Below are 11,462 nucleotides of genomic sequence, written 5' to 3' on the forward strand. Positions count from 1 at the left end.
AACTCTAGCACGGACTGTCAGCCGCAGAGTTAACTTTGAAAAGGCAGGAAAAAAAGACCTTGGCTTTCTGTGTGCTTCGCCACCTCCCCCCCCCCTTTTAGTCCTACAATTGGCTGCGTTATTTGCTTTTAATATGAAGGCAAAATTAAAATCTAAGCACTGCAGTCCAATTGCTCCTGCCGCCGCCGCCGCTACCATTGTGGCCTTGTCCTTTTTCTCTTGCCATGCATATTAAATGGTTCCAGGAGATTAAGGGGAGGGGGTGACACGTGGCGGAGGGGGAGGGATGGGGCGCACAGAGCGAGAGCCCCGAGGTTTGTGGCTGAGCTGCAGCCGGATCGGAGCAAGCACCCAGCCGGGTTTCATTAGCCGATGGTTGCCAGCGATAAAAGCCGGCACTCCAGATAAAATCGGACATATGTTTCCATCGAAAGGCTCCCAGCTCTCCAGAGTCCGATCGAGTTGCCTCGCACCTTGGCTTGCAGGAAAGGGGGTGCGCCAGAGAGCAAACCCCACAAAGGAGCTCGGTTCTGCTCCTCGGGATGGAGGGCTCCTCTGGCCCCCGGCAGCTGCGCCTAGTGCTCCCGTGAGTGACCCTGTTTGGCAGGCGGGGGGGGGGGGGGACAACAACTGGCGCAGCACTTAATTATTCCATGGCACTGCAAAGAGGAGAAGGGCAGGGGTGGCAGCAGACCCTGCCTGTGTCCCACCTCCGGAGGGGTCTGAGCAGGGGGAGAGCTGCTGGGTTTCGTCTATAACCCCCCCCCACGAAAGCAGACCCCAAGGCCCAGGGGGTGCTGCTAGGCTGGCCTGTCGCTGTCCCTGATGGAGCATGGGCCGGGCCTGGGCCATCAGAGCCAGGCAAGGGGAGCTTTGCCCCTTCAGCTGAGGGAGGGCACCTTCTAACAGGGGGGGGGCGCCTTTTCTTCTCTGAAGGGCATTTTCCCTGGCACTGCTTTCTTCTCGGGAGGCTGCCCTGCCCACCCACCCACTCTCCTGCTGAATGGCAAACTGAGATTTTAAACCGGGGAGCCTGTAAATCAGATGGCCCCCGTGACAGAACCTCTTCATTTTCGGGGTTGCTTTGCTCCCCGCTCCTCCAACGGGGAGGGTTTTTATGGAGTCCCTGCAGAAGGAGCAGAAGGTTCATCTCTGAATGGGTGTCTTTCAGAAAAGGGAGCCATTTGCCGTGCAGTTTCGGAGGGGGCCTCTGTTCCCACGGCTCTCTGAATGGTAGAGCGCCCGGCCCCCCTTCCCCACCTGTCCCTGGGTCACCTTCTAGGGCACCCTGTCCTTGCCTCACCCCCTGGGCCAAAGCCTGCCTCCTCCTGGCGTTGCCAGCTCTTTGCCAGCTCTGCAAAACCCCCTTCCCAGTCCCTGCTGAGAGTGGCAGCCTGCATTGGCCTACCTTGAGAGCCATCCGGCAGGGATTGGGGGGGGGGTGCTCCAGTGCACCCCCCCAATCCCTTTTGTTGTGGAGGTGGCTGGAGAGCAGGCTTTGGCCTAAGAGGCGAGCAGGGATGCCTTCGCAATGGGCTGCTGGTGGGGTTTGGATCCTCACAGCTGGGCAACTGAACACCCCTTCATACAATTTGGGGGCCTGGGCAGCAAGGGCTTGCCCTGGCCTCAGCAAGAGCCCCTCTCCCCCCTCTCCCGTCCAAACTCCCCACAAGCTCCTAGTTGCACAAGACACCCCTCCCTCCCCAACCCCGCAGTAACACAGAGGGGCTTCAGCTGCTCATTGGGTGGGGGCCGGGGGAGGGGGGTGATGTCCTTAATTTGGGGTCCTACCCCATCTCCCCTTAAAAGGGGGCACAATAACACCTGCAGGGGGCCCTGTGCCCCCCCTCCCAGCCGCCACTCTAGTAATAGACGGGACGCGAGTGGCTGGTTCTAGCACTTGAAGTGGTTTTATTTAATTCCAGGAAAGGTTACTTGACAGTTTAAAAAATATTAAATACTTTTTTTTTCCTTTTTGCTTTTTGAAATGAACCTTTTGGGCTTCCCATGTTGCCCGTCCCCAAATTGCCCACCTCAATTCCAGCTTTTCGGGCTAGTTTTTGGGTCCCCCAAACCTTTGGAAAGACGGTTGTGGTTTTAATTCTCCCTCTCCCCCCCTCCCGCCCCCTTGGTCTTGGCATTCAGCATAACCCTTTTAGGGACATTGCATTATTAAAAACGTTAACAATATTTATTAAAATACAAAAATACACTTGTCTCAGAGTTACAGTCAGATAATTCTGGCTTTGGGGTTGTTGTTGCCCTCTCTGCTGCCCCCCACCCCCCCACCCCTGTAAGTTGCAACCTCTTTGATCAAGTCTCCAGCTGAAATGAGCAACCAAAGTCATGGGAAGCCCCTAATGGGATCCAGGGCACAGAGAAGAATCCGATGGTGCCCGGCCCCTTTCGCACATTCCTCTCCCCTCCTAAAGGACAAGGGGATTTTTTTTTTGGCGGAGGGCAGGCAGGCAGGGTGGGGGGACGTGGGGGGGGGCAGCACCATTCTCCCAACCGCACTCCTTGCCCAGAGGGTGCCAGTTTTGCCCGTTCCCTCCTGTGGCACCTGCCTGCCTTTTGAGGAGTGGGCGAGGAGGACGCGGGCTGAGGAATGTGCCCTTCAGTAGCTCCCTCGCAGCCAGAGCCCAGCCCCACAAGGAGGAGGGAGGATCAGCCCTCCCCCTCCCCCCACCCACCCCTCAATTCCACCTGCAAGGGGGGGGAGGAACGAAAAGCACAAAATTGGTTCATGGTTCTACAATCATATGTCAGATCTCCCACCGGGTAGCCGACACGCAAGCACCCATCGCGCACGAGGCTGATCCGAGGTTGTCCTCCAGGCGGCCGCACAACACGTCCTCCTGCTCTTCTCTTCCCCTCGCCGCCCCCCCGCCACCGCCCCCACCCCCGAAAAAAGCTGTTTTTGCGCACTGGACCCTGCGCACAGAGGGTTAAACCGAACCACCGCAGGAATGTGGTGCAGTGGAAAGGCACCGAGCGGCCTGCTTGGGCGCAAAGCAGCTCTTCCTCCTCCTCCCAGCCGCCGGTGAGGAGGGGGCGGCATGCCAAGGGGCCCCCACCCCTCCCGCCTCGGTCACTTCCCCAGGAGTTGCCCCCATGCCACCCCCACAGGGTCGGCCACACGTCCACCACACCCTCGCTGAGAGGAGGAGGGGGCAGGCTCTTGCTGGTTTTGATTTTTTGCAGTTTGATAAAACAAGTATTTCGTTCCCTTACGATAATTGTCCTTCTGTTGCTGCTGCTGCTGCTGTTGTTTTTTTAAAAAAATTGACCTTTTTTATTGCATTTGTAACATTTTGGCACAGTACAAACTCTTGGTGCGCTCCCCCCCTTCTCCCCCTTGTAAATAAGATACCTCTGTAAATACGGGGAGTTTTCTTTTTCCAGGGCTTTAAGAAAAGAGTGTCTCTATAGAAACGGGTTTGTATTTACTGCATTCTAAGTAACATCTTCTAAAAAGGACAAATCCCACCCCCTGCTAGTCCCTGGTTCTGCGATTTTCTTTTTTATCTTCACTGTTGCCTTTTCCTCCTTTCTTTTGCTTTAAATAGATCTTATTCCAGGAAGTCACAATGGCAATTTCTGACTCTCCTTTTTGTTGCTGTTGTTTGGGGGGATTGGGCGCTGGTGGGGTGGGGGGGGTGGGGGTGTTTGTAGTTGCTGCCTCCCTTTAAATAGAACTTACAAGTTAGAAAATAGGGGGGGTCTTTACATTTTTTTTAATATAATCTGCTTCTCTGATCTCAGCCCATAGACTTAATATATAAGCATATACAAGAGGAGAAAAAAAAACCTGCCCCCCGCCCCCGCCTGTCTGTACAAAAGTTGACGTCTGTTTCTGTTTGTGCATTCTATTGCATTTTTTTTTTAATAATTTCTTGAGGAGGGGGGAGAGGAGTCAGATTTGCGTTTCCTGCACTTTCTCCTTGGGGTGGGTCTGAATTATATAAGGTTCGGCAATAGTAGTGACCGTGGGGTGGAGAGAGTTCCCCAAGCAGTTTTCTGTCCAGTGGGCCCCGTGTGAAGGTTTGTAAGTGTTGTAGTTAATGTGGTCATGAATTGCCGGCAGTACAACTGCCCCCTCACCTGATACCCCCGACGTAGCTGTGGGGGCAGCCGCCGAGGCCGAGGAGGCCGGCATGTCCTCGTCCACCTGTATTATTTCCACAGTCCTGGCGGCTGCCACGGTGCTGCGCTGCTGGTGCCTTTTGCGAAGTTTGTAAAAGACAATCAACATGGCCGCCGCCAGCAGCGTTACAGCCACGAAACAGCCAATGATGATCTTGGTGGTTCTCATTACCTCGTCCAGGCTGGTCTGCATCTTGTCGTTGTGGTTGTCCGGGGCGGGGTCCGTCTTGGGCGCCTTGGTGGTCTGGATGAGCACAGTGGTGGTTGTGGTGTACGCCGGCTGGTAGCCCGTGGACGTGGTCGGCACCGGCTTGGTGAACTTGGGGAAGAGGTTCTCGGGCGACGTCTCTGTGGTCTCCACCGTCACGGTGGTGAAGAAGCTGTAGTTGGAGGTGTTGAGCTCGGCCGTGCTCACGTTGAGGTAGGCCGAGGCGTTGGAGTTCCCCGCCACGTTGGTGACCATGCAAGTGTAGACCCCCGTGTCCGTCAGGAGAACCTGGGAGAAGTTCAAGGTGCCGTCGTTGAGGACGGAGATCCTGGGGTGGTTGGACGCGTGGCTCAGCACGGTCCCGTTGGGCAGCAACCACCTCACGGAGGACATGGAAGGCGTGCGGCACTTGAGCTCGGCCACCCTCCCTTCGGAGATGTTGAGGTCCCGGGGGGCATCCATGATGAAGGGGGCCGAGCACTGGAAAGCCGTCTGGTCCACCTCCACCAGGAACTTGCCGCGCATGTGCATGGGCGCATGGCAGCGCCCGCAGCAGGTGGAGTTTGTGGGGATGTACTCCCGCAGCCACCAGGAGAGCCACAGGATGTCACAGTCGCAACTCCAGGGGTTGTGGTGCAAGTGCAACTCCACCAGGTACCTCAGCGGGGCAAAAAGGTCGTGGGGCAAAGAGGAGAGGTTGTTGTGGGCCAGGTTGAGCTCCACCAGCGCCGTGAGGTCATCAAAGGCGTTGCGCTCAATCAGGCTGATCTGGGAGCTCATAATCCACAGCTTTTTGAGCGACTTCAAGCCATAGAAGGAGCCCGGCTGGATGGCGGGGAAGTTGTTCCCCGACATCTCCAGCTCCTCCAGGCCCACCAGCGGGGTGAGGTTGGGCATATCCTTAATGTTGCACATCCCCAGGTTCAGGTACTTCAAGTTGTACAATCCCTCGAAAGCCCCCTCGGAGATGTACTTGAGCTTCTTGAGCTCGCCCAGGTCCAGGCGCATGAGGGAGGGGACGCGGTTGAAGGCGTAGGAGGAGATGCTCTCGATTGGGTTGTTGCGCAGCCACAGCTCGCGCAGCTTGGAGAGGTACTCGAAGGCCCCGCTGGGCACCACTGTCAGCCAGTTGTCAAACAGCTCCAGGGTGTTGAGGCTGGCCAGGCCGTTGAAGGCCCCCACCTCCACCTGGCGGATGGCGTTCCTCCCCAGCTGCAGCACCTCCAGGTGGTGCAGGTGGCGGAAGGTGTCGGCCTGGATCCTCTTGATGTTGTTCTCCATGAGGTTCAGGTAGCGCGTGTTGGAGGGGATGCCCAGGGGCACCTCGGAGAGGCCTCGCCGCGTGCACACCACCTTGCTGAACTGGTTACTGCAGGAGCACACGGAGGGGCAGCTCTGCGGGCCAGCCACGGCCGCCACTGCGCACGCCAGCCACGTTTGCGCCACGAGGTAGACTACGGCAAGCGGGGCGGCATTCCAGGCGTGGTGCGCAGTTGCCTGCCACAAGAGCTTCATGGTGTGGCACGTTCATACTTCACCATCGTGGGGGATTCGGCATCGAACGGAGAAGTGCCCCCCCACCCGCTTAGCCCGGCTGGAGCGCGCGGCTGCCCGCGCCGCTCTCCATTGGAAGGGGAGGGGGGAGAGGGGGAGGGGAGGGGGGAAAGGAGGAAAAGGGAAAAGGAGGAGGAGGAGGGCTGCTCGGTGCGATCCGGCGAGGGGGCGCCTTCTGGGCTGGCAGGCTCCGTCCGTCCGTCCGTGCGTGCGTCCCCTCGAGGCGCTCAGCCCGGGTGCGCCATCCCGTCTCGGCCGCACTGGGCGATTCAGCGAAGGCAGGCAGGCAGGCAGGCAGGCAAAATGGTTCCTCCTAGAGGGGCGCGCGCCCGCCGGAGCGGCCCGGCCAGCTATGCAGGTCCATGGCAGATGCCCGGTGCCCGGGAGAGCCTGGCGGGCAGCCGCGGGCAGGCGCCTCGTCCTTGGGCGCCGGCGGCGGCGGCGGCGGGACGAGCCGGACGACGAGGAGCAGCAGCGCTGGCCGCGGCGGGCTGCCCGGGGGGCCGCTGCTCCATGGGCTCCTGGAGAGAGCTGCTCCCGCGGCGGCCGTCCGTCCTCCTGGGGCTCCGCCGGCCCTGGCCCGTCCGCCTGCCCTGCGGGGAGCCGAGCGGCGCTGCTTGGAGCGGGCGTGTCGCTGGCCTCGCCCCCGGCCCGGCCCGGCCCGTCGGCTCTTAGCGGGGCTCGGTGGGCGCCGAGGGGCTGGCGGCGAGCCGGGCGCCCCCCCGGCAGCGCGGCGAGGTCGACGAGAGCTGCGGCACCCGCTCGCCGCGCCGGCTGCTGCTGCTGCTGCTGCCTTCAGCGCCTCGCTCGCCCGTCGACTGCGGCGGCGGCAGCGGGAGGAGGCGGAGGCGGGGGAGGGCGCGCGGGGGCGGCGGCGGCGGCGGCAGGATCCGAGCAGCCCGGGACCATCTTCTAGCGGCGCCCCTCTCGCCTCCCGGGGCCGGCGGAGGCAGCGGCGGAGGCACAGGCAGCAGCAGCCGGGGCTGCTCGCGCATCCTTTTGTCCTTCAGTCAGCACGGGAATGGGCCGCCGCTGCCGCCGCCGCTGCTGCTGACGCATCGTGTTCTCGGGCAGAGCATTAGCGTGATGCAGGAGGCTTCGCTTCGCTCGCTGGTCTTAACGCCGCCGCCGCCGCCGCCCCGCTTTCCTCCTGCGCCGCTTCCCTCCAGGGGTTAATGATGGGGAAGGCGGCCAGCGGAGCAGCGCTTTGCTGAGCTCAGCTGCCCCTCGACGACGCTGCCAGGGAAGGGAGCGAGCAGATTGGGTGTGGGGGAGAAGGGGACTGGGAGAGGCTGCTGGGGGGCACATCCCAGGAGGCGAGGGGCTGCTGGAGGGGAGCGCAGGACCAGGTGCCGGGCTAGCCAGCGTGAGAGAAGCAGAGTTTTGTGCCGGGGAAGGGTCCCTGGCAAGTTTGGGCGCCTCTTGGGGCTCTGCTGTGCCCAAGCTTGTTGGGCGCCCTCCTCTAACTCTCCTGGGAAGTGAGGCTGAGACTGGGGGGGGGGGGGCTCTGATAGATCTGCTCCTTTCCATCTGTTCAAGTGGCGCTGAGTCCTCATCAGCCAATGGCAGCTGGGCCCTGTCGGCTGGTGTGGCCCTGGATTTTGTGCCCGTGACCTTGAGCACCTTGAGGCACTCCTTTGCCCCTTGGGGGGGGGGGTTTACTGGTAGCCCATGTGCCTCTGGGGCTGAATCCCTTGCGGGCTTCTCCCTGGGGAGGGTGGTTGGGTGCAGCTGGTTCTGGAGATGGGGCCCCCATCTCTTCAAGGTCCCAACTTCTGCTCCTGGGGCTGCCCCCTGCCTTTGGTGCTCAGTGGCCCTTGCCACTAGGCCTATATTCTCCTCTGCCTTGGAGAGGGAAGGGCAAAGGGGGTGGGCAAGGAGAGGGAGGTTTCTTCAGTGAACTGAGGCTGAGTGGGTGGGTGTGTTTTCTTCCCAGTTTGGCCCATGGGGTCGGGCGTGCTGGTCTTCCCCCACCCCATGACCTTAGCACAGTGCTTACAGGTGAGTGAAGGTTTGGAGGCAGAGCTGGCTGGCATTAAATCCCCCCCCCAACCATGGGGGGAAGGCACCCGCCTTCCGTCACTGAACCTTCAGCCACACACAGTTTTGTGGACAGGGCTGTCTTGCCTTGAATCTGGATTCTCCGGGAAATATTGATGGGTCCCTGGCTTTGCTTGGTTGGTGCCATCTGGTTCTAAGGGGACCCCAGGCAGAGCAAAGCCCCGGGGCATCAACGAGCAGAGAAGAAAGTGCACCCTCTGAACATGAGCAAAGTTCTGTTGTGTGAGCCAGAGAAGTCTGTCTTATCTTCCAGCCAAGTGGAAGATATAAACAAAACCTTTGTCTTAGTCCTATTTCCACAGCAAAACTAAACACAAAAGATCTCTGCTGGATGGCTTGAAGGCTCACAAGCAGGAGATGAGAACTATAGGAAGCTGCTCCACCTGCCCCATCCAGCTCAGTATTGTCTGCACTGACTGGCAGCGACTCTCCAGGGTTTGGGGCAAAGGTCAGGGGACCTTCCCAGTCCCAGCTGAGAAGCCCATTGGCGATTGAACCTGCCTGGGCCTTTCTGCATGCGAGGCCGGTGCTCTGCTCTTGAGCTACGATGGCCCTTCCCCACTTATGGGAGTCCGGGTGGGGAGAGGAAGTGGCCCACAGGCCAGCGGCAGCCCAACATTTCATCTGTCTCAATTAGGCCAGGCTTAGCTGTGATCAGCAGAGCCTGGGCACCTCTCTGCTGCCCTTGATTCTCCCGCCTGCTCCCCTGACAAGGTCTGTTGGATGCCTCTCGTGCCACAGCTGCACCAGAGTGTGGCTAATCCAAACTGATTTCTGAAATTAAAATTTCCTCTTCCTCCGCTGGCTGTTTTCTCTCTGCCTGTTTTATTACTGCACTGTCTTAGCTGCTTCTGCAGGCAGACCCTGGCCGGGGGCTCCAGTACTTCCTTGCAAAGTGGAGGCTGAGGGGTTCAGCCCCCCCCCACCCAAACTGAGGGAGGGGGTCCTGCTCTTGGGTCCTTCCTGAGCTTGCCGTGGCTTTCCAGGGGGGGGGGTCCCATCCTGTTCCTGGCAGTGCAGATTGCAGTTCAGCTCCAACCCAGCTACCCTTGAAATGCTCACTAACTGACAGTCTGCATTGACAACGCGCATCGCTGCAGTGTGTTGTGTTTGTTAGTCTTTTGCAACAAACCTGTTGCGAGGAAGCCTGCTGTTTTATGTATCTGAAGAAGTGTGCATGCACACGAAAGCTCATACCAATGACAAACTGAGTTGGTCTCTAAGGTGCTACTGGGAGGAATTTTATTATTCTGTTCCCATTTTTCAGATGGAGAACTGAGCCTGTAAAACCGCTGCGTGAGAATCTCAGGGCACCTTAACAGCAGCCCAGCTAGGGCAAGGCACGAGGCACCCGTGACTCCCAGTCACCAAGGCTGTGTACTCCTAATAACCACGGAATACCATTTGTAGGAGAGACCCGTTGCCCTGAGATGATTTGCTGGTGGGCTTGAGCCCCTTCCCAGGGGTGTTTCTCCTCCTCCTCCTCCTCCTCCTCCTCCTGAAGTCCTCTGGCAGTCCAATTTAGCTGCCCTTTGCTGCGCCCCTGCCCAGTGCCACCCTCCAGCTGAGCAGCAATTGTCTCAGGAATCTGCCTGGTGCCAGGGTGGGACATTGATGGCTTCATCAAGCACCGCTTGGTCTCCTATGACTGACAGGGTCTTTCCGAGCCCTGGACACCCAAGGTCCCTTTTGCCTGGAGCTGCTGGGGGCTGGGCCTGAAGCCTCCTCCTTGTCAGGTGTGGGCACTGCCCTTTGTCCTGGAGACAGTGGGCAGGGATGTTGGTCCAGATCAGGGGTCCCCAAACTAAGGCCCGGGTCGCCTTCTCAATCCGGCCCGCGGACGGTCTGGGAATCGGCATGTTTTTACATGAGTAGAATGTGTCCTTTTATTTAAAATGCATCTCTGAGTTATTTGTGGGGCATAGGAATTTGTTCATATATTTTTTTTTCAAAATACAGTCCGGCCCCCCACAAGGTCTGAGGGACAGTGGGCCGGCCCCCTGCTGAAAAAGTTTGCTGACCCCTGGTCCAGATGCTTTGTGAACCAAGGGGAGGCGTAGAGAGCAAGCTATTACCTGGAGGCTGCAGTAAGCAAACCTATGCACACAAACCCATTGAGGAGCTTGGGAGAAACCAATGGGTTGGCCCTTGGGCTTGCTGGCCTGCCCTCCTGCCGCCTGCCTGCCTGCCTGCCTTGGCCGGGAGTGCTCAGCAAGCGCCTTCAGAGCACAATGCGTTCCTCCTGGGCTGGTGTGTATGTGGAGATCAGTGGCGAGTGATGGGTGCCGGGTGGGTGTGGCAGATCAAGCATCTCTGCAGAGCCCAGCCTGCCATTTCCTCCTAATTAAAAGGCATTTCGGAAATCACAGCAAAAAGCACTAAAGTATGAGCCATTACCTCAACTTATTAGGAGCCAAGGAAATTTATGGTCTGCTATAAATATCGTTTCCCGCCTGGGTGCCGTAACTCAGCTGGCCCAGCGCATCCCCGGCATGTGGCGATGGCGAGCAGGCCCTTCCGTGGACAGGTGACTTGTTCCTGAAGCCGCAAGTAAATCATCACCAGCCAGAAGTTTGGAGGGAGGCAGCAGCCGGGGGGGGGGGTCATCCCAGAAAGCCAGCTCTCCTCTTGGGACAGGAAGATGCTTCTTCCAAGGGATCCTGCACTGCTGCTGCCGCCGCCGCCTGTTCCACCACTGGTCCTTGCGATGTGGTGCCAGGTTTCAAGCAAACCCAATGCCATTCTTGTCCGGCCGCTGTCCTTGGTGGGGAGGGGGGGAGACTCGGGGATCATGGTGGGGCTGTGCTCTGCGCGTGCCGAGAGGTGCCCTTGCTCCTGGGTAACCATCACAGCAGTTGGAGCCCTCTGTGATCCAGCATCCGTATTCCCAAAGGGAGCAGCGGAAGAATTGGGCTTGCCCAGGACAACAGAGGCATTGATGGGGCGCAAAGGACTCGGCAGCCCAGCTAGCGCTTGAAGGGTTGACAAGGATGCTAGTGCCCCCTCTGGCTACTTTGTGGCCTTGGGGTGCTCAATGGAGAAGAGAAGACAAAGTGGCTGTCCTTCTCTCTCTCCCCCCCCCCCGACCTTGGGGAGGGCCAAGATGCAAATGGGGGGGTCCTAGCAGTGAACTCACTCCTCTCCCCCCTCCCCCTGTTCTTGGACAACTGAGTCCCTGTGCTTCCGTCTGGATTTTTTGTGTTTGAGTGGACTGGACCAAAGCCTTCTCTCTCTCTCTCTCTCTCTCTCTCCTGTGTGATTTTCCACCAGCCTTCCTGGTGGTTGAGGCGGAGTCTCCCACCACCTCTGGCCAGGCACCTTGCCCTGGCCAGCTGGCTTCCTCCTCTCCTGGGCCAGGGCTGGTCAGCTGGAGCTGGTTTGCATGCCACCTGCGTGGCCTGTGCGCTTGGATGGCTGCCACTGCCGCTCTGGGGACGGCTTTCAAAGGGGCCTTTGTGGCAAGCCATGGGGGGGGATGCTGCTGCTTTCCGGG

The 11,462-nt window shown here is 59.2% G+C and overlaps 2 protein-coding genes across 2 annotated transcripts in view; one reads left to right on the top strand and one right to left on the bottom strand.

The window, feature by feature from the left end:
- Positions 1 to 11,462, top strand: part of SND1 (staphylococcal nuclease and tudor domain containing 1) — a 241,695-nt gene that overhangs the window by 209,552 nt on the left and 20,681 nt on the right. The gene's annotated exons all lie outside the window — the stretch shown is intronic.
- Positions 3,917 to 5,917, bottom strand: LRRC4 (leucine rich repeat containing 4). The gene has a single exon (XM_035127198.2). The coding sequence runs from the start codon at positions 5,867 to 5,869 to the stop codon at positions 3,917 to 3,919; it is 1,953 nt and encodes a 650-aa protein (XP_034983089.1). The 5' UTR covers positions 5,870 to 5,917.

Source organism: Zootoca vivipara, chromosome 10, assembly GCF_963506605.1.
Source record: "Zootoca vivipara chromosome 10, rZooViv1.1, whole genome shotgun sequence".
NCBI classification, from domain to species: Eukaryota; Metazoa; Chordata; class Lepidosauria; order Squamata; family Lacertidae; genus Zootoca; species Zootoca vivipara.

Coding starts and splice junctions, on each gene's coding strand:
- LRRC4 (XM_035127198.2), bottom strand. CDS start 5,869: ATGAAGCTCTTGTGGCAGGCAACTGCGCACCACGCCTGGAATGCCGCC.